We start from the raw sequence: 23,108 nt of genomic DNA on the forward strand, positions 1-23,108 counted from the left end.
CTAAATAATCAGCTGATAAATTATTGCATTGCCTCGCACTCAGTGTCAGCAAAACCAGATACTAATTGTGGACAGGATATTGGGAGAACACACACAAGTCCTCATTGAGGTGGTGGAAAGGATAAGCAGCTTCAAGATCCTGGGTGTCAAAATCTGAGGATCTGTCCTGGACCCAACTCATTGATGCAATTACAAAGGCACTTCAGCAACTTCTTTGATAGGAATCTGAGGAGATTCAGTATGTCACCAAAGACTCTTACCAATTTCTATAGATGTACAGTGGAGAGTGGTTGCATCACAATCTGGTATGCAGTCACAAGATTGCAAATAGCTTCAGAAAGTTGTAGACTCAGTCAGCTCCATCACAGGCACGATCCTCCCCACTGTAAGAGCATCTCCAAAGGGTGGTGCCTCAAGGTGTCATCCAGGACATGCCCTCTTCTCATTGCTACCATCAGGAAGGAGGTACTGAAGCCTGAAGACCCACACGCCAACAATTCAGAAATAGCTTCTTCCCCCTCTGCCATCAGATCTGTGAATGGTCCATTAACCCGAAAACAAAACCTCATTATTTTTCCAGGTTTGTAATTTATAGTAGTTTTATTTCTTTGCACAGTACTGCTGGCACAAAAAAGAACTAATTTCAGGTGACATTAGTGATTGAGAATAAATGTGATTCTGTTCCTCCAGCAGTTTTGTTTTGTTTTTTTTTGCTCTAGATTCCAGCATCTAGTCTTTTCACGTTTCCACTATTGCACCTGATTGGTCCTATTCTCACATGGCTTATCCTCTTGCTCTTCACATACTTGTAGACTGCCTTGGGGTTCTCTTTAATCCAGCTCACCAAGGCCTTCTCATGGCCTCTTCTGGCTCTCCTAATTCTATTCTTAAACTCCTTGGTAGCAACCTTGTTATTTTCTAGAGCTCTAGCAGTACCTAGTTTCTTGACCCTTTCGTAAGCATTTCTTTTCTTCTTAACTAGATTTTCTATATACTTTGTACACCGTGGTTCTTTAACTCTACCATCCTTCCCCTGCCTCAATGGAACATACCTATGCAGAACTCCATGCAATTGTTCTCTGAACATTTGCCATATTTCTGCCATGTATTTCCCTGAGAACATCTGCTCCCAAGTTCCTGCCTAATAGGATCATATTTCCCCCTACCCCAATTAAATGTTTTCCCAAATTGTCTGCTCTTATTCCTCTCCAGTGCTATGGTAAGGAGATAGAGTTGTGGTGACTGCCTCCAAGATGTTGTCCCACCAAGAGATCTGACACCTGGCCAGGTTCATTTCCCAATACCAGATTCACCTTGGAAGCCTTTCCCACATACGCCTGTGCATGAGGAGTTAACTACATCTGATGGATGTTTGGCTCGTTCCCTGCCTTGCTGTGCTGTAGTGTGCTGTCAGCAGTAGTAGCCCAGGGTTCTGGCCCTGAAAGAGGTGCCAATCACTGTTACACTTAGTGCAATGTATGATAGGTTTACAGTCTTTTGCTTGGTGTGCTATTAAAGCACAGCATTTGAAACATACTGAGTGCTCCTTTAGAAAGTGGTTATGGTTTGTGAACGGTTTTTATCTGAATCCTCTGCATTTCCTTAAGGGTTGAGATTTCTTATGGTTAGGACATTGTCTGTCAGGGTTCATGATGGAGTTTTTGGCTTCAGTTTTGTTGACCGTAGTAGAGATTCTGGCTTTCCATGCTTTTGCTGGAGACCTCGCTTTGAATGCATTGTTACCAGAAGTTGAAAGCATGAAACTAGGCTCGTTTTGCATTTCTGCATGGTGGCAGACAACTTCCATAAAGAATGAAAATGGCAGATAAGGGCATGATGCTTTGCTTTATACTTGAACCGTTCAGTTATCCACTGTTCTTTTGATATTGTTCAGAAGTTTTTCCACTGTTGAGTTTATTCCTTTTGATGTATCCAAGAAACTCGGCCCTAGTAGGTAATCCTTGTTTTTTGAGACTGCCATTCCGACAACAAATCTGCAAGCTCCTGTAGCTTCTGCAGTTCTTTGAGAGAGAGTTTTGGAAAATTATCAAGTCTGCTGAAAAGAGGTTCTTGAATTGCCTCTGGAGTGTCATAACATTTGTCCAGCCTCCGCCACAGCATTTGTAAGCCCATAGCTAGATTATTAATGTGATCTGCTCTAACCCTTTCGTTGTTGTAATGACTCCCCACCAAGCCACCAACAGGGAAGGTGCAGCTCTTCATTAGGTTTGAGAGTTGGTCGTTCCACAGCTTTGCGAAAGCTTGACTTCCAGGACAGGTAACTGGCAGACTGGTTGTTGAACACTTTGTCCTGCTGTGACTAGGTCTTGACGAGCCAGATACTGTCGTGGTTTCTCAAACGACCAGGAGATGCAGAAGATTCAAGAAGTATTAAACTTTAATTTGCAAATCAAAGCTGAGACAGTCATTGAGCTAGTCGCTGATTGCCCACCGATCCTTGTACATAGCATTTTTTATAGCAATCTCCTGGTTTAGTTGTATTAGCATATCCAATCTGTCTACAGTTGCATATCACACGTACATCCGCCACTATTGTTTCTACCCATTGACTTAATCATGTTCTAATCTACATCTCTTAGCTAGCCTCTCATTAACACCCCATTATCTTCTGCATTCTTAAGATTTCATTCTCTAGCAAATAGCAAGCTCAAACCTGACTACATAGTTTTGGTTACACAGCAAACAATGCAACTTTTATACTCCAATAATACCAAGCCAAATTTAATGCATCTGCAGCTGCTGAATGAGAACATTGTAGAGATTAGTTTGCCAAATGCATGTCCTGGGATGAATGGAAGTTCAGTCTGTCCATGCCTGTGCAACTGGGATTGGCATCAGTAGCAACTCTCGATAGGTCTTTGCTGTGGTGGAACTGCGGAAGGGGATGTTGTGTGTCTTTGCTGCTAAGACCTTGACTGTCAATACCTGGACCACATGAAAGGCATGTTGGCTTCTCCTTGTAGAGCTGTAGCACTTTTTTATACCCAAAATTCATTTGGACATATTCTTTAGTAAGGTGCATTGGCTGTTGTGACAGGCAAAACATGACTGAGTCCGGGTTATAAACTTAACTGTCAGCTGCTGCTTCATACACTTTTGCCTCTGCTAATTCACTCTTCCTCGAGTGCGCTTAATGTGACCTCTATACATTTTTTTTCATTTGCATCTTAATTTTGCACTTAGCATAAGCTGCCCTCTTGCCATTTGAGCTTTGGCGCAAGCTCGTGCTGCAGCTTTGCTAATTGTGGTTTTGTTTGAGCTTTGCAAAGACGTGGTTGATAAGCCACATTCTCACCTGACCTCCAAATCTTAGAGATCAACATTGCCCAGGTTGGAAGCTGACATGATTATCTGCAGTATTTAGATGCGTCTGCGAATGATGCCTCTGAAGATGAGTTATCTTTTAGCTCTACTGTCCTCACAGTGCATTTGTACACAGCTCAGCGAGTTAAACAGCTTCTCAAAAAATCACACAAGGTGGAAACTTTCTTTGGGGTTAATGAGATCTCTTACTTGTAAAACTGCAGAGAGTTAAGTGAAATATATATTAAGTTGAATACAAAATTGTCAGATACCCGAATCTACCAATACTGTTGATTCTCCCAACTTGTATTAACCAAGGCAATACACTACACAGAACACTCCATAACTATGCTGTGCAAACAACAGGTGAACATAATGCTTCCGTCAAAGTATATCTACTAAATGTTTACCAATATTACCAAAACCTTAAGAATCACAGATATTGTTGTTTCAGGGGCCACTGAAAAGAGAATGGAGATGTGTGTCTTTTCACTGTGCTTCAAATTGAATCAAAACTAATCCATGCAGGAAGTGGTATAGAAAAACAACTTGTATATGGGAAGTGATATCCATGCAAAATGAACTGCCTCTAGAGCCCAAACATAGTCCATTGCTGAATTGGGGGAAAAGAAATCAGTTTTTTAAAAAAAACTTTGTGAAAGATGATACAATACTGACGCCATGCTAATTTATATGTATAATATTTTCAAAAATTGGTCTATATTGTATGTACAGAGATGCTTCTAATAGTTCTAATTTTAAAATAGTTATTTGATTTTTGATATTTAAAAATTGTGTACCACGACAGGATTAGTATCCTTTTGTCAGATTGATTAAGGATTTGCAAGACTGAAGTATATTTGTGGTTCACTTCTTCCAAGTAGAGAATGTGGGGTCCTGCTAATATATTCACCAATGCATAATGCATGCTGTCTGCCTATCAATTAAATATCTACCAAGGTTGTAATTTTTGGCATATTCCTAGTATTAAAGTATTATAGTATCCTTTTGTCAGATTGATTAGGGATTTGCAAGATCGAAGTACATTTGTGGTTCACTTCTCCAAGTAAAGAATGGGGTCCAGCCAATATATGCACCAGTGCGTATACTGAGCATAATGCACTGCTGTCCACTTAACAATTAAATATCAACCGAGGTTGTAATTTTTGCCACATTTTCCATTTTTGCCAGTATTAAAGTATTTTTGATTTATCAGCAGTAAAAATGAAAGTAAGTCAAGTAACCTTAATTAATTTGCTATGTAACTGGATGTTATTGTTTCTGTCCACAAGTATTCAAAAATCTTTCTTGCCATCAGATGGCCTTTGAAAAAAATAAATTATTTACTAAGAATAATATTTATTTTTGAGTTGAGAATGCTGTTAAATATTTTTAATGGATTAACATCTATTAATTGAGCCACATAAACCAAGGGGTTGGGTCCTCAGACTTGTGGCTAGCTGATCTTTGTTGGAATGCTGCAGTTAATCCATACAAGCTGGATTAAGAAGGGGACAGTAGATCAGTTCTTTTGATATTCAGTGATTTCTTCTACTATTTTCCATCTTTATTCATGGGGAACAGAGCTGTACTTGTGATGGACCCGTTCCCACCTTTTGAAAATCTAATCCTTAATGGACATATGATTGATGTTCTGGAGACTACTTGACTAGGCTGACTAATAAAGTAAAAATAATAAAGTAATTTTTGTTGGGCTGCAATCATAACTATCTATTAGGCACTCAGCAGGAGCTAATAAAATGCAAGTGGAAGTAGAGCAGCCATTGTGTGAGTGGGCATTGTAAAGAATGGTCAGGCTTGGGCAAGTACAAGTGGAGGTTCTAAATAAGTTTTTAGTAAGTTTCTTTCCCCTGTTAGTACATGGCTGGTGCACTGAGAATGGGTCCAGAGTTGATGGTATGTTCATTGCATGAGATCTGGGAACTTTGTGAGATCAACAGTCCCCCTGATAACTACATCTTCACGGTGTACCGACCTACATCTCAGTTAAAAAACTGGGGCTACAGCTAGATAACGTTCAGCTCATATGGGAGAATGAGGAGGTGATAGGGAGGTAGTCACCGCTAAGTTGCAGAGGCAGGTAGCTGGGTGACTTGTCAGGAAAGGGAACAGGAATAGACAGTCAGTACAGAGTACCCCATGGCTGTGCCCCTCAATGACAAGTATACCACTTTAGATACTGTTTGGGAGTTAGGTGATTTACTAGGGAGAAGCGGCAGCGACCTGATCTCTGGCACCGAGTCTGTCTCTGTGGCTCAGAAGGGAAGGATGAGGAGTGCAGTAGTGATGAGCGATTCCATTAGAGGAGCAGATAGTAGATTCTGTGGATGTGAAAGGGGCACTGGGATGTTATGTTGTCTGCCACACACCAAGGCCAAGGATGTCTCAAATCAGGTCCAGATAATTCTGAAAGGGGAGAGTGAGTAGCTGGAAGTCATCGTACATACTTGTACCAACAATGTAGGTGGGGAAAAGGAGCAGTTCCTGTAAAGAGGATATAGGGAGCTGGATAGAAAGCTGAAAAGCAGGACCTCCAGTATAATAATCTCTAGATTGCTGCCTGTGGCAATTACCAGTGAGGATAAGAAGAGGATGATATGGCAGATGAATGTGTGGCTGAAGAGTTAGTGCAGGGGTCAGGGTTTCAGATTTCTGGATCATTGGGATCACTTCTGGGGAAAGTATAACCTGTACAAAAAGGGTGGGTTGCACCTGAACCAGAGGGGAACCAATATCCTTGTGGGCAGGTTTGCTGGAGCTATTGAAGAGGGCTTAGATTAATTTAGCAGGGTGATGGGAACCAGAGTGGTAGGGCTGAGGATGGGGCAGTTGGTATTCAAGTAGCTGCAGTGTGTAGTGAGACTGTGAGGGAGGACAGGCAGATGGATGAGTTGAAGTGTAATGGGGCCAAAATCAAAAAAAGGGGTGATGAATACAGGACTGAAGGTCTCATATTTGAATGCACACAGTATATGGAATAAGATAGATCATCTTGTAGCGCAGTTAGAGATTGGCAACTATGATGATGTGGGGATCACTGAGTCGTGACTGAGTTGGAAGCTTAACATCCAAGGCTACACATTGTATCAAAAGGATTGGCAGGTAGGCAGAGGGGGTAGGATGGCTCTGTTGCTTTAAAAAACCAACAGAGGATCAGGAAATGTAGAGTACTTATCATTAAGAGTTAGGAAACTGCAAGAGTAAAAAGACCTTGATTAGGAGTTAAGTACAGGCCTCCGAACATTAGCCAGGATTACAATGAGAAATAGAAGAGGAATGTACAAAAGCTGATGTTGCAACAGTGATGCACAGTTTTAGTACACAGGTAGATTGGGAAAATCAGTTTGGTGCTGGATCCCAAGAGGGGGAATTTGTAGACAACATATGAGATGGCTTTTTAGAGCAACTTATGGTTGACTGCTCTAGGACTTTTGGATAGGGTGTTGTATAATGTCCCAGATTTAATTAGGAAGCTTAAGGTAAAAGAACCCTTGGAGGCAGTGATCATGCTCTGATAGAATTCACCCTGCAGTTTGAGAGGGAGAAGCTAAAATTGGAAATATCTGTATTACAGTAGAGTAGAGGAAATTACAGAGGCATGTGAGAGGAGCTGGCTAAAGTTAATTTGAAAGAGACACTAGCAGGAATGATAGCAGAAGAGCAATAGCTGGAGTTTCAGGAAGCAATTCGGAAGTCACAGGACTGGTGATGAAGGGGTATCCTAAAGGGAGGTTGAGGCAATCATGGCTGATAAGGGAAGTCAAAGACAGCATAAAAGCAAAAGAGAGGCCATGAAGTATAGCAAAGTAGAGGAATTGGAAGCTTTTCAAAACCAACAGATGACAACTTAAAAAGTATGAAATACAAAGCTAAACTAGCCAGTAATATAAAAGGGGATACCAAATGTGCTTTCAGATTATATAAAGAGTAAAAGAGATGAGTGGATATCAAGACTGCTGGTAAATGACACAGGAGAGGTAGTAATGGGGGATAAATAAATGGCTGTCGAGTTTAGTAATTATGTTGCATCATTTTTCACTGTATAAGGCATTAGCAGAATGCTAGATGTGCAAGAGTGTCAGGGTGCAGAAGTGAGTGTCATTGTTATTAGTAAGGAGAAGGTGCTTGGGAAGCTGTAAAGTCTGAAGGTAGATAAGTAGACATGTGGACCAGATGGACTACACCCCAGGGTTCTGAAAGAGGTAGCTGAAGAGATTGTGGAGGCATTAGTAATGATCTTCTAAGAACCACTAGATTCTGGAATAGTTCCAGAGGACTATAAGATTGGAAATACCTCTCCACTCTTTAAGGAAGGGAACAGAAGAAAGGAAATTATAGTTGAGTTAGGCTGATTTCAATGGTTGGAAAGGAGTCTGTTATTAAGGAAGAGGGTTTGGGGTACTTAGAGGCACATGACAAAATAGCCAAAGTTAGCAAAAATAGCCAAAATTCCTTAAGGGGAATTTTTGCCTAACAAATCTGCTGGAATTCTTTGGGGAAATAACAGGCAAGATAGACAAAGGAAAGTAAGTGGTTGTTGTTTATTTGGATTTTCATGAGGCTTTTGACAAGGAACCACACATGTGGCTGCCTAACAAAATAAGAGCCCATGGTATTATAGGAAAGATAGAAGATTGGCTGACTGACATGAGGCAAAGAGTGGGAATAAGGAGGGCCTTTTCTGGTTGGCCGTCGTTTACTAGTGATGTTCCACAGGGATTGGTGTTGGACCGGTTTTTTTCACGTTATATGGATGAAGGAACTAATGACTTTGTGGCTAAGTTTGTGGATGATACAAAGATAGGTGGGGAGGGCATGAAGTGTTGAGGAAGCATGGTGTGTGCAGGATGATTTGGGTAGACTGAAAGATTGTGTAAAGAAGTGACATATGGAATATAGGGTAGGGACATGCATGGTCATGCACCTTGGTAGCAGGAATAAAGGCATGAACTATTTTCTAAATGGCGAGAAAATTCAAAACTCAGAGGTTCAAAGAGACTTAAGAGTTCTAATGCAGGAGTCTCTAAAGGTTAAGTCAATGGTAAGGAAGGCAAATGCAATGTTAGCAGTTATTTCATGAGGCTTAGAGTATAAAAGCAAGGATGTAGTGCTGATGCTTTACACTGAATTAGTCAGACTGCACTTGGAGTATTGTGAGCAGTTAGAGCCCCTTATGATATGAAGACATTAGAGAGGGCCCAAAGGAGTTTCAGAGAGTGATCCCAGGATTGAAAGTGCTACGAAGAGCATTTGATGGCTCTGGACTGTAGAAGCTGGAACTTAGAAGAATAGGGGTGCAGGGGTTCTCATTGGAACCCATTGAATATTTAAAAGCCTAGAGTGGATCTGGAGTGAATGATTCCTATAGTGGGGGAGTCTAGTATCTGAGGGCATAGTCTCAGAATAAAGGGTCATCCATTTAGAACAGAGATGAGGAAATATTTCTCTAGCCAGAGGGTGGTGAACTTGTGGAACTGATTGCCACCAATGTCCTGTAGGCCAAATCATTGGGTATATTTAAGGTGGAGGTTGATAGGTTCTTGATTAATCAAGGTGTCAGAGGTTATGGGGAGAAGCCAAGAGTATGAGGTTGAGAAGGTTAATTAATCAGCCATGATGGAATTGCAGAGCAGGCTTGAATGGGGCGAATGGCCTAATTCTGCTCCTATGTCTTATGGTGTTATGAAGTGCTAAATCAACTCTCATTTTGTTACCTCACTGCAATATTCATGGAGGTGTATATCACCAATGAGCAAACTTCTCCATAGTATTAAAAAGAGACAAAAAATATCTTTTTAAATTAGCCATTTTCTTTGCTTCTGTAAGTGTAAATGATATTGAATGTATTTTGTGTGGTCTGTGTTGCAGGCAAATGTCCAAAGTGGTAAACCAACTCACTGACAGTAGTAATTTTGTAATTTGTAGGAAGCAAGATCGAGAAAGGAATTAAGAAACCAGGGGCAAAATATAAATGAATTATCAGAAACGGGTGAACAATTGCAACAACCTCATGTATCTAGAGATAATATAACCAAAAGAGGTAAGAATATTTTTTGTTAAAAATTGTTTTGCCTATAATTTTCTGCATATAATTTTTAAAATGTTTCACAATTATATAGTTTAAGTACTGTTTTAATGTAAATTAGATTTGAGAACTATTGTTCACAAATTTACATTCTGGTTAACGAGCAATTCATCTAAAACACTATTTGAATAACTGCCGTAGATTCCGGACTACAGAGCGCACCTGATTAAAAGCCGCAGGCTCTAATTTTAGAAATAAAATCAATTTTTTAATTGTAAAGGCCGCACCGGATTTTAGGCCGCACCGCTACTTTTAAATATACATACGTATCGGTAACACAAATTACGTTGCATATACTTTTTTACTGAACAGCACGAACAACATTCCAATATCTCCTAGCAACTGGTAAAAATATATATACTGCAGCCTACCAGGAAAAGTTATTGATCGACTTTAACTTAAAAGCAGCGTTTTCGCTCGGGTCTGACGCGCTTGCGTAACGCGATCGGGTCTAATCGGGTCTGATGCGCTTGCGTAACGCGATCGGGTCTAATCGGGTCTGACGCGCTTGCGTAACGCGATCGGGTCTAATCGGGTCTGATGCGCTCGGGTCTTGCTTTTCTTCGAGTATTTTCCATGTTGATGAGGGTGAGTACAAATGACTGATTTACAATAATTTAATTGTGAAAGTGCGCTTGATTTATCGTACAATTTCATTGGACCTCTGTGAACTACTCATCAATTTTATTGGTCTACTGTTACGAGGCAAAATGTTTACGAGGCGGCATGAAAAAAAACCATGTATTAGCCACTCTGGATTATAGGCCGCAGAGTTCAAAGCTGTTCAAAATGTGGGAAAAAAGTAGCGGCTTATAATCCGGAATCTACGGTACTTAAAGTGACATTCAGTTTTGCTTCTGTAAATCTAGAGAGCTATTTTAGTTAGTTTTATTATAATTGATGATATGCAATATTGTCTTTGTAAGCATCCTTACATGACCATGAAAAACATACAAAATTTCACTTGTATCTGTTTTACTGTGATCTGGCTCCTTTCTCAGTGACCAATTTATGCCTTCCGTATTAATCAATTTTTTTAATTTTAATTTTCACACGTAGGGAACAAACAGGTTAACAAACAGCAGCACAGCAAATGTAAGGCACCTCAGAAAATATTAAATGAACCTGAGCCTAAGACTGATAGCACATCTAAAGTTTCATCAAGAGATTTGCCCGAAATGCAGAGTGCAGTAGTAAAGCAATGTAGCCATGGTCTCAAAACACTTCAAGATTCAAGTGAAGTTTCTAAAGAGTCTGCCAAAGTATGGCATGCAAATGATACATCAAAGGTGGTAAGTGGAACAACAATTAAATTAGAAGTCATTGTACTGTGTTTTAACTGCTTTAATAATATATATTTAATCATATATCTGATAGCTGCACAGACATTATGATGCAACCTCTGTAAAACTATCAGAGAAGCTAAGAGACAATACCAATCCAAAACTGATTTCAGACCAGCCATCATAGAGTCTATGTGCTATGACAAGCTACAAAACAGAATCAGGCAGTGTCACTGGCAAACAACACACACAAAATGCTGGTGGAACACAGCAGGCCAGGCAGCATCTATAGGAGAAGCACTGTCGACGTTTCGGACCGAGACCCTTCGTCACTGGCAACGTGCCTTCCTGATTTTCTGCACATTTTGAGCAGAAGGGGACTAGTATGTCATTACCACCCTGACAGTCTCCTATGCACCTGAACCCATATTCACCATTGCAGACATATGATCACTCCTGTAGAAGGTGAACCCACAGAAAGCATCTGGACGTCTTAGAACCATAGAACATTACAGCACAGAAACAGGCCTTTTGGCCCTTCCTGGCTGTGCCGAACCATTTTTCTGCCTAGTCCCACTGACCCGCACCTGGCCCATTTCCCTTCATACACCTCTCATCCACGTACCTGTCCAAGTTTTTCTTAAATGTTAAAAGTGAGCCTGCACTTACAACTTCATCTGGCCACTCATTCTACACTCCCACCACTCTCTGTGTGAAGAAGCCCCCTCCCAATGTTCTCTTTAAACTTTCCCCCTTCACCCTTAACCCATGTCCTCTGGTTTTTTTTCTCCCCTAGCCTCAGTGGAAAAAGCCTGCTTGCATTCACTCTATCTATATCCATCATAATTTTATATACCTCTATCAAGTCTCCCCTCATTTTTCTACGCTTCAGGGAATAAAGTCCTAACCTATTCAACCTTTCACTGTAACTCAGTTTCTCAAGTCCCAGCAACATCCTTGTAAACCTTCTCTCCACTCTTTCAACCTTATTAATATCCTTCTTGTAATTCGGTGACCAAAACTGCACACAATATTCCCAAATTCGGCCTCACCAATGCCTTATACAACCTCACCGTAACATTCCAACTCTTATACTCAATACTTTGATTTATAAAGGCCAATGTACTAAAAGCTCTCCTTACTACCCTATCTACCTGTGACGCCACTTTTAAGGAATTTTGTATCTGTATTCCTAGATCCCTCTGTTCTACTGCACTCCTCAGTGCCCCACCATTTACCTTGTATGTTCTACCTTGGTTTTTCCTTCCAAAGTGCAATACCTCACACTTGTCTATATTAAACTCCATCTGCCATTTTTCAGTCCATTTTTCCAGCTGGTCCAGATCTCTCTGCAAGCTTTGAGAACCTTCCTCACTGTCCACCACACCTCCAGTCTTTGTATCATCAGCAAATTTGCTGATCCAGTTTACCACATTATCATCTAGATCATTGATATAGATGACAATAACAATGGACCCAGCACTGATCCCTGTGGCACACCACTCAGGGAAGCAATCCTCCACTACCACTCTCTGACTTCTCCCATTGATTCAATCTGAGGTTCCCACCTGTTTTAAAAAGACCACTATCATCCCAATACTTAAGAAAAACAAGACAACGTCCCTTAATGACTACCACCTAGTGGATCTGACAACTATCATCATGAATTGTTTCAAGGGCCTGCAGTACAGTAGTATAACAATGCCATCATGTGGGCAAATAGGTCCTGTCCACGAAAAAGTTTGGATTATGTTAAAGCCATATCCTAAAGCTTTGCAAGCTCTTAAGGACTTTGGTTCTGAATCTCCCTGAGCTCCTAGTTTTTCTACTTAACTTCATTCCTCTCTCACTGAAGGCCAACAATTTATTAGTCTTCCTACACATTTTCTCTACATGCAGGCTAAATTTCTATGAGCCTTCTCTGAAGATACTTGGATCCTTCTGAATATAAATATTTGTTAATGTCATAAGATTATTGGAACTACTCAGTAGGTTAGGTAGGAGAGAGAAAAGAAAGTCAACTTTTCAGGTTGATAACCTCCCAACAAGTTTGGACGCAATACTCCCAAGTCCCTTTGTTAATATAAATTTAAAATAGCTGATACCCTAGATCTGATCCCTTTGACTTGTTACATGTAATCCTGAAAATAACCATCTAATTCCAATCCCAAAGCATAATGCTTAATACCAAGTCAAATTATTTCACTCTATCAGTTTGACTATCACACCAGCATAATGTAAAAGATTGTCTTTTCCAATATCATATTGTTAAATGTTCTAAACTTAAAATAATTAACTTGATCTGCCTGTTGTGATTCATGAGCTTGTCACCTAAATTTTAAAATCTCAGGATCTGATGAATTACCAGGTGTATGCAGTAAGAAATAGTCATTTGAGAAGTTTTGGATTTAAACCTAAAATGCTAGTTAAAGGGTAAAATTTGAAGTTGACAGGAGATTGGCTGAGAGGCAGAAATATGCAGGTTTAACTGTTAGAAAGGAAACATCTGGGCCAGGGCTTGGTGTTTTGACCACCATTCATGTCCATAGCTGTTGAATCTATGCATTCTGCCACACATGCAAAATGAATCATACCTATTATTCCACATTGGAGCACTGAATTTTAGTTTGGTGTACAAAGTACCACCGAACTTTGGTGTAAGTAAGAAAGGCACGATCAGTCATACTGATTGATGCACCATCAATAACTCACTCTGAGACGTAAAAGCAAGGTATCGGCTTTTATTGACTGGAAGAAGGAACGAGCAGTGAGTGACCTCCATCACCTTTATACAGGGGTCTGTGGGAGGAGCCACAGGAGCAGTCATCAGGGGGTGTGTCCAGACAGGTATATGTAGTTCACCACACTGATAAAGAAATATGTGTAGTAAATAAAGAAACAGGAAAGAAAGATATCTTTAGTATCTTGTCTTCTCATTTCAGTGTGATCCTGGAATTCTGATTTGTTGAGATAGACAGGAGTAGAATCTATTACTTTGGCAAGGATTCCCCACCCCCCCAATCTGTTGACCCTCCTTCTCCTGTTTCTAACCCTCATCTCCTTGGATGACCCTGCTCTTTTCATTTCTAATTGCTGACATCAGCCATCTTGACTGTGGCACTTCTCCCTCCTATTCGAACATTACACCCTCTGAACGCACTGCCCTCCACTCTTCAACCTTGCCGTCAAACCTGCTGACAAAGGGGTTGCTGTTGTAGTGTGGTGTACTGACCTCTACCTTGCTGAGGCCAGGTGGCAACTCCCAGATCTTGCCCTTACTTAGGGCTATCAGGCTATTGTCTCCCTTCCACTGCCACCAACCTCATAGTTCCCTGAACTCATGTTGTCCTCAATTCTATCCCTTCCCACCTACGTCTGTGACAATTCAGATGCTCTTGATCTCTTCAACAACTTTCAAATCCCTGGTAATAATTGCCTCACTTTCTCTCTCGACAACAGACCTGACCAGTTCCCCTCCACCACCACCCTCCTTCATCTGGTGAATTAGTTCTCACAATCAATAATTTCTTTTAGCTGTTCCCACTTCCTCCAAACTTAAGGTGTGGACATGGGTACCTGCATGGGCCCCAGCTACACCTGCCTTTTCTTTGGCAACATGGAACAGTTCACGTTCCAAGCCTTCAGTGATAATACTCCCTGATTCTTTCCGTGCTGTGTTGATGCTGCTTCATGTACAAATGCTGAGCTCATGAATTTCATCAACTTTGTCTCCAACTTACACCCTGCTCTTAAATTCACTTGATCCATTTCCGACATCTCTCCCCTTTCTTGATCTCTTTCTTCTCGATCCCATCTTTAGGGCAAACAGTCTACTGTAATCTTTTGTAAACCTACCAACTCTCACAGCTATTTTGACTATACTTCTTCTCATCCTGTCACATGTAAAAAAGAAGTTTAATTCCCTTTTCTCAGTTCCTTCATCTCTACTGCATCTGTCCCTAGGTTGAGGCTTTTCTTTCCAGAACATCAGAGATGTCCTCTTTCTTCAAAGAACAGAGTTTCCGGCATCTCCCCCATTTTCCAGACATCTGTCCTCTCCCCATCTTCCTGCTGCCTTAAGAGAAATTGAGGTCCTCTTGTCCTTACCTACCACCTTATGATCTCTGCATTCAGTATATCATTCTCTGCTACCTCTGCCACCTTCAACAGGATCCTACCACCAAACATATCTTTACCACCACAACACCTCCCCCCCCCCCCCCCACTTTCTGCTTTCCACAGGAATTGTTCTCTCTGTGGTTCTCTTGTCCATTCCTCCTACCCCACTAATCTCCCTCTTGGCACTTATCCCTGCAAGCGGAAGAAGTGCTACACCTGCCCATTCACCTCCTCTGTCACCACCATTCGGGGCCCCAAACTGTCCTTCCAGGTGAGGCAACACTTCACCTGGGAATCTGTTGGGATCGTCAACAGCCGAAGGTTCTCCTGATACGGCCTCCTCAGCATTATTGAGACCAAGCGTAGATTGGGAAACCATTTTGTCGAGCATCTTTGCTTCATCTGCAACAGGAGATTTATTGGTGGCCAACTATTTTAATTCCAGTTCCCAGTCCTATTCTGATATGTTGGTCTATGGCCTCTACTGCCATGGCCACTGTCAGGTTGGAGGGGCAGCAACCCTTATTCTGTCTGGGTAGCCTCTAACTCGTTGGCATGAACATTGATTTCTATAACTTCTGATAATTTTCCTTCCTCCTTCCCTTCCTCCCTCCCTTCCTCACTCACTCACTCCCTTCCTTCCTTCTTCCCCTACTGGCACTCCTCTTGCCTCTTCTCATCCCTCACCTGCTTATCACCTCTCCCTAGTGCTCCTCCTCCTTCCCTGTCTCCCATGGTCCACTCTCCTCCTATCAGATTCCTATTTCTTCAGCCCTTTAACTTTCCCATCAATCACCTCCCAGTTTATTATTTCATCATCTTTCCCCCAACCACCTACATTCCTCCTCATCTGAATTCACCTATCATCTTCTAGCTTGTACTCCTTCCCCTCTACCCCCACCTTCTTATTCTGTTTTCTTCCCCCTTGGGGCTTACTTGCTGAGTATAATCAAAATAGATTGATTTATTTTTTGAAGGAATTGAGTAATTTGAGGTTAGTGTAGTAAAGTGGCACTGAATTAAATGAAGAAGGGTCTCAGCCTGAAATGTCAAGTGTTTATTCCTTTCCATAGATGCTGCCTGACCTGTTGAGTTCCTCCAGCATTTTATATGCATTACCATGGGATTTTCAGCAGCTGCAGAATCTGTTATGTTTGGGGTAGAATCTGATACTTTTATTGTGGGCTGGTTGGATTTGGAGCTGATAGGATAATTCATTTTACACTTAGAACGTGGATTGCAGCCAGGCAATCAAAGTACTGTATGTGCTGTGTTAGGTGGGTTCTGCAAAGCTGCCCTGGAATGTGCAGATAATTTGCATTTGGGTTGATAATCGACAGCTGATTTTTGGAGTTATGCGGTTTCTGTGATCATTTATTTCCTAAGGAATTGCTCACAGAAGCATGAATCTCTTCATAATCTTTGTCACTGCCAACCGCAAGAGTTATTTTTCCCTTGATTCTTCGCTCACTTCCACTGCGGTTGATCCTGCTCTAATTTGTAGCTTTTGCACAGACATTTGTATTTTTATGTGAGTTATGAAAATGTCCTCATAGCAGAATTTGTTTTGAATTTGTCATCTCATTGAATATATACTTTATTTACGAATGTTGTGGTTTATCATAGAAAGTTGTAAACTATATTAAAACACAGCGATTTTTCTAATAGCTACTTATCTGTATTTGCACTTTATTTGAGCTCACTTTTCCAAAATGAGAAAATTGGTCTCACCAGATGGATTTGTGGAAGGAATAGAGTGTTCCTCTGTGAAATTTTTTTTAAAATGGGCTAATACTTTCTCAAATTTAAGCAGATGAGAGGTGAATCATTCAACATCTTCATGGGGCTTCACAGGAGAAGTGCAATACTGATGCTGATGTTTTCTCTGGCAGGGCTCTTTGAGGGGCTAGTCATTCAGGTTGAGGTGAGAAGAAATGTGTTCAGCTGGAGGAGGTCAGTTAGAGCTCTCTATTTAGGGTTCTGTCACTGGGTATAATCAAAATAGACCAATCTCTTTCTTTTGAAGGAATCGAGAGATCTGAGGTTAGTTTAGTAGAGTGGCAGTGAATTAAATGATCAGCAATGACCTTATTGAAGAGTAGAGTAAGCACAAGTAGCCTGCTCCTACCTCTACTTCTATTAGTATTCTCTTTATAACAGTGCAATATCTTGCATTTAATCTAGGATGAAGCATTGCAAACATTTTCTTCATCTGGATTTCCTGTGAATTCAGAAAAATGCACTGTCTCTGGTTCCACCACTACCACAGGTAGAAAACTTAAACATAAATACTTGATTATACTTTGGGTTATATTGGGCTATGTCTAGAAATTGTTTCCTAGTAAAATCTTTTTTTGGGGGGGGAACTAGTTTCCTGGTTTAGGATAGCTCATTTAACTGTTCTTAACATAAACTATTTTAAAACATCAAATGAAACATTTATAAAGATTTCTAATTACTGTATAGCAAATAAATTGCAAAAAGTTTTTTTTTTAAAAAATACAAAGTTTTGTCTCTTAGTGAGTTGAACTTAATGTCAGGCAACATGACATTTATTTTCTTACATTCAGAGACCCAAATCAAAATGTTCAAATGTCAGAATGCTAGGGCAGCTTAATTATGCAACTAGTAAAATTGTTGCTTTACAGCTCCAGTGACTTAAGTGTTATCTGTGTGGAGTCTCCACACACTCCTGTAACAATGTCAGCTTCTCCAAGCCACTTCCGTTTCCTCCCGCGTTCCAGAGTGAGTGATAGAATCTGTCAGGAATGCTGTTCTGTGAGGAGGATTAAAATTAAATAAGATGAGAGTGAATGTGTCATTGTGTACTCGTTTGGCCAAAGGGCCTGTTTCTGTGTCTTATGATTCATTTAGCATCTTTGGTTTTTTAGAAAATTATAAAATATTTGGAAAATTACAAGTGGTACTGATGGGTAAAAGGGAGATGTTTCATAATCCCATGCTGTGATAACCTCCTAAATCATTTCCTTTTTGTTCAGCTTCATTGTTAAAAAAGAATTGGTTTGGTTTTAACAATGAAGCAGAATGAAAAGGAAGTAATCAGCATGCTATAAGATCATTGTTTATTCCTTTCAACATGATTTTTTAAAAATCACAATAAATATCTTCTCATGCTAGTGTTCAATTTTAAATAATCCAGAGTCTGAATGCAAACTAATATCTCTGTAGTTTGGTGTATTGATGGTACAAAATACATTATTACTACATTTTTTTTCCTAAAAGGTTCAGTGGCCATGTCCTCTTTGTCTGTATCGTCAACTACCACTCCACCTGTGTTGTCGTGGGCCACAATCGTTTCACAAGCACCTAAGAGGCCAGTTCTCAGTTCAGCTTCACCAAAGATATCTGCTCATAAAGTTGCTCAGGTCAGGATGAAACCAAAATTATGGATTACTTTATATTTTTAACCTTAAAATTATTCTCATTGTTACTTGTTAATGTGATCAAATATGAAATGCAAAATTATTTCAGAGAAATGAAATTAAAATAAATCTGAAAGAAGAAACTGGGAAAGTGAAAAAGAAGAAGAAGAAAAAGAAGCCAAAGGAATCTGATGCAGCTCCAAAGCGAATTGAGCCCAAGATAACTGTACAAGAGCTACCTCGACTTGAGGTACTTGACTTTTGTACTTGGTGGTGTTTCAGGCGGTGCATATTCCCAAATTATTTTGTTGGGATGCAGTGATAAATTAGCGGATTAGTTTTTAACATCATCAACCATTGCTTCGCTGATGACGATGAGATCAAACTTAAATAGACCATAAGACATAGGAGCAGAATTGGACCGTTTGGCCCATTGGGTCTGCAGCATCGTTCCATCATGGCTGATCTATTATCCCTCTCAACTCCATTCTCCTGCCTCTCGCCATAACCTTTAACACCTTTTAACAAGAACCTATCAGCCTCCATTTCTAATATACCTAATGATATGGCCTCCACAGCCGTCTGGCAGTGATTTCTGCAGATTCACCACTCTCTGTCTAAAGAAGTTCCTCCTTATCTCTATTCTAAAGGTACATCTTTTATACGAAGGGAATTATAAGGGAGATTACAACTTATGTTCAATAATTGTGTTGTAGGCGAATCAAATTAATCTTAAGTAGATATCTAGTAATAATCTTTCTGAAGGGCTAAAGTTGAGGCATGTATTTCTGCATAGGTGTACTGGCCTTAGAGTAGTAACCCCCTAACCTGTTTGACAGAGGGAGAGAAGGAGGGAGGGGGAGGGAGAGAGAGAGAGAAAAAATAAGCATGTTCCACTCCATCCCCCATGAGAATCTGATGATGTCAAAGGTCACTGTTTTTTAAAGAGTTGGTACTGAACTTGGAAATCTTTGGGACCTATATATGGGGGGGGGGTGTGTGTGTGTGTAAATTTTTTTAAATTTTGTATTTTTAGATAGGTCACAAGTAAATATATTTAAGACCTTATCTATGACACCTGGTGGTTCCCCTGCCACTCAAGGAGCATCATGCAGCCCAAGTTGAGAACTATTACTTTAAGATATATAAAAGGCAAACCTATTTTAAGCAGATTTTAGCTGCTGAGTTGTTTAATTGATCTGAAATATTGGGAATAAAAGTCATCCAGGACAATGCAGTATTTGTCAACTAAAAGCAAACTCATAGAAGAAAAAGATTCAGACCAACACATCAAATGAAATAATTTAAGATAATTACATGTAGGTTGTGTCCTTTTGAAAGTGAATGTAATTTTCCTTTAGATTTAGTGTGTTGAACATCAGTTTCCAAGAACACAGAAAACTGGCCAGAAGAGAAGATGTTCAGTTTTAGGTCTTGGAAGTCTATACACTTTGGGTAGTTCAGACTCAGGGTTTTAGTTTCCTTTGTCAAATATTAACACAGTCTGGATTTTGGAGAAGTTTAGAAGCTACTAACAAGCAGCAAGATGGGAGCACTCTTTTATTTGGTACTTTTTTTTAATAAGGAAGGCTATTGTTATCCATAATGACAATGTCCTGTAGTGATGGTATCCATGGGTACATGAGAGAGGAACATACCAGGAGAGCTGAGGCTCAACTTTAACCTCTTCTAAGAACAGTGTTTACGCAAGTTGAGATTGTCATGTCAAAGGACATTAACTTTAGTGAATCTGCTTTTTATCATTTAGGAACCTTACTAATATGGTTTGCAAGAGTCGGGAAAATATAAAAACAAAGGTAAAATAAATCGGAGTCAGATACCTTGTGAAATAATTTGTTTAGAAAAGTTCAGTATGATGTTATAAGCAGTATGATGTTTTGGCTTAGTGCAACACTAGAGGGCATTACACCCTTTAATTTTTTTAAAAACAGTTCCAGTCCCAAAATGTCAGTATTTTAAGCAAGTATGTTATTTCCTCCATATTTTTCCTTATGACTCACTGCACATTGAACTCCTGTTATTTTAAAAATGTTGTATCTTCCAACATTTATTAGAATTTTCATCAAGAATTTTTTATCTCAGAATTACATTGTATCAGTGAGTTCATATTATATAAACTGATGGTTGCTATTTACAGAATCACTGAAACAGCAATGAAAAGATTTCCAGAAATAATTTTGTTTGGTTGAGAGCAAATTTCATCAGAGGACAAGAATACGGGCTTTTAATATGTTTTCAGGTCATTATATTGATGACCTGAAGCCATGTGAGCACTTTTTATTGTCCATGTGAGCACTTAGTGGTGAACCACATCTGAGTCATTATGATGAAAGTACATTGTAAGATTACTGTTCGATGGGGAGTTACAGTATTTAGATCCAGAGCTGATGAAGGAACAGTGATCTATTTCCAAGTTATGACATTATGTTTAACAGGGAAATTTTCATGCACCTGCTATCCTTATCCTTTTTAGTAGTGGAGTATGGGAGGTGGTTATCTTAGCAAAATAGATGGCACATACTGCAATCGTAGAACACAGAAACAGACCCTTCAACTAATCTATCCATGCCTACTCCTGTTTACCGGCACTTGGTCTGTGGCCTTCCATGTCTTTCAAGTGCTTGTTTAGCTACTTAAATGTTGTGAGAATCTTTGGCTCCACTTCTGTGTAAGGTAGCATGGTACAAGCTCTAATCATCATCTGGGTGAAAAATCTTCTTAAGCAACATGTACAAAATACTTGAGGAACACAGCAGCTCAGGCATCATCCATGGAGGAAAACAAACAGTTAATGTTTTGGACTGAGTTCCTTCATCAGGATTGGATAGGAAAAGAGCAGAAGCCAGGTATAGGAAAGGGGAGAAGCATAAAATGGCAGGTGACATGTGTCCAGGTGAGGGGGTGGAGGGAGGGGTATGAGTGATGTGAGAAGCTAGGAGGTGACAGGTGGAAGAGAGAAAAAGGCTGAAGAAATTTTATTGGAGAGTATAGTAAAGCATAGTATACCTTCCGTCCTCTTATAGATACCTTTGCTAGAGGGAAAAGTTTATGTCTGTTTTCCCTATCTGAACTACACATAATTTTGTGTTCCTCTTTGGCCATCTCCACTCCAGGTGCAACAAACCCAGCTATTCATTGTCTCATAACATCATGCCAGACAACATCTCGGAGAATCTCCTTTGCACATTCTCTAGACTGATCGCAGACTTTGTACAATGTGGTAACCAAAACTTATAGCATTGAAGGCTGTGGTTATTGCCTCCTCTATACCACTGCAGACATCCCACCCTGCAAAAACTAATTTCAGGGAGGTAGTGCCTTAAATTTGTGGGAGGCTCCTGGGAGAGGTGGGATGTCTACAATAGAGCAGCTCCTTAGCAGCTAGCCAGCTAGTTTAAATAACGTTAGCTATGCTAATGAACGAATGACGCCTGTTAAACTCACCTCTCCCGCTCTCCCAAGAATCGATTTCTGGGATACTGTATATCATTTGTGGGTGTCAGGGAGCCGCTATCAATTTACGGGAGACTCCCAGAACTTCCAGCAGAGGTGGGATGTCTGCCATCGAGAGGACGAGGCAACAGTGGCTGACATGTGAAGTCGAAGACAGCATAAAAACAAAAGAGAGGCCTTATAATAAAGCAAAAATGAGTGGGCATTTAGAGGGTTGGCAAGCATTTAAAATCCAACAGAAGGCAACGAAAATGTGAGAAGGAGGGAAAAGATGAAATATGAAGGTAAGCTAGCCAATAATATAAAAGAGGATAGAAAAACTTCTTTTCAGATATATAAAGAGTAAAAGCGAGCGAGAGTGGATATTGGACTGCTGGAAAGTGATGCAGGAGAGGTAGTAATGGTGGGGGTGGGGGGACGACAAAGAAATGGCAGATGAACTTTATTTTTTGCCTATCCTCAGTACTATCACTCCAGTTTCCACTCCCCTGACAAATTAGTTTAGACCCTCCCCAATAGCTCTAGCAAACCTATGCACAAGGATATTGATCTCCTTGGGTTTGGGTGTAACCCATACATTTTATACAGGTCATACCTTCCCCAGAAGAGATCCTAAGGATCCAGAAATCTAAAACCTTACCCCTGCACCACTTCCTCAGCCACATATTCATCTGCCAAATCATTCTGTTTGTATCCTCACTGGCACATGGTATAGGCAGCAATCCAAAGATGACTACTGTTGAGGTCCTGCTTTTCAGCTTTCTACCTATCTCCTTATTTTCTCTCATTAGGATCTCATCCCTTTTCCTGCCTATGTCCTTGGTACCAATATGAACCATGACTTCTGGATATTCACCTCCCCCTTTAGAATGCTGCAGACCTGACCCAAGACATCCCTGAACCTAGCACCTGGAAGGCAATATACCATCCTGCTGTCCCCTCTAATTAAGGAATCCCCTATCACTGCTGCACTCCCCTTCTCCCCCTTCCCTACTGAATCACAGAGACCCGGTTGCTGTGACTTTTCCATGGTCGGTTGTTCCCCTCCCCCAACAGTATTCAACGTGGTATACTTATTATTCAGGGGAACAGCCAGAGACACAGTTGCCTGTTTCCTTTTCCTGCTTCTGACAGTCACCCAAATACCTGCCTCTTATGGCATGGGGGTGACTACCTCCCTGTAACTCCTATCACCTCCTCATTTCTTGTATGAGCCGAAGGCCATCGACTGCAGCTCCAGTTCCTTAACACTGACTCTGAGGAGCTGCAGCTCAATGCACTTTGTGCAGATGTAGTTATCAGGAGAGACTGGAGGTCTCCAGAGTTCCCACACCTTGTATAAAGAACATACCAATACCCCTGGATCCATTCTTGATGCACTAACTATGTGCTAATAAACAAAGAATGAGAGGAGAAGAG

The 23,108-nt window shown here is 40.5% G+C and overlaps 1 protein-coding gene across 3 annotated transcripts in view; it reads left to right on the top strand.

The window, feature by feature from the left end:
* secisbp2 (SECIS binding protein 2) overlaps positions 1 to 23,108 on the top strand; it is an 87,778-nt gene that overhangs the window by 16,441 nt on the left and 48,229 nt on the right. For all 3 annotated transcript variants that reach the window (XM_073071728.1, XM_073071747.1, XM_073071737.1), the window contains exons 4-8: positions 9,271 to 9,385; positions 10,490 to 10,722; positions 17,017 to 17,101; positions 18,076 to 18,218; positions 18,325 to 18,465. In XM_073071728.1, coding sequence (XP_072927829.1) covers positions 9,271 to 9,385; positions 10,490 to 10,722; positions 17,017 to 17,101; positions 18,076 to 18,218; positions 18,325 to 18,465 — 717 coding nt within the window. The remainder of the gene's footprint in view (positions 1 to 9,270; positions 9,386 to 10,489; positions 10,723 to 17,016; positions 17,102 to 18,075; positions 18,219 to 18,324; positions 18,466 to 23,108) is intronic.

This window comes from Hemitrygon akajei, chromosome 2 (genome assembly GCF_048418815.1).
Source record: "Hemitrygon akajei chromosome 2, sHemAka1.3, whole genome shotgun sequence".
Classification (NCBI taxonomy): domain Eukaryota; kingdom Metazoa; phylum Chordata; class Chondrichthyes; order Myliobatiformes; family Dasyatidae; genus Hemitrygon; species Hemitrygon akajei.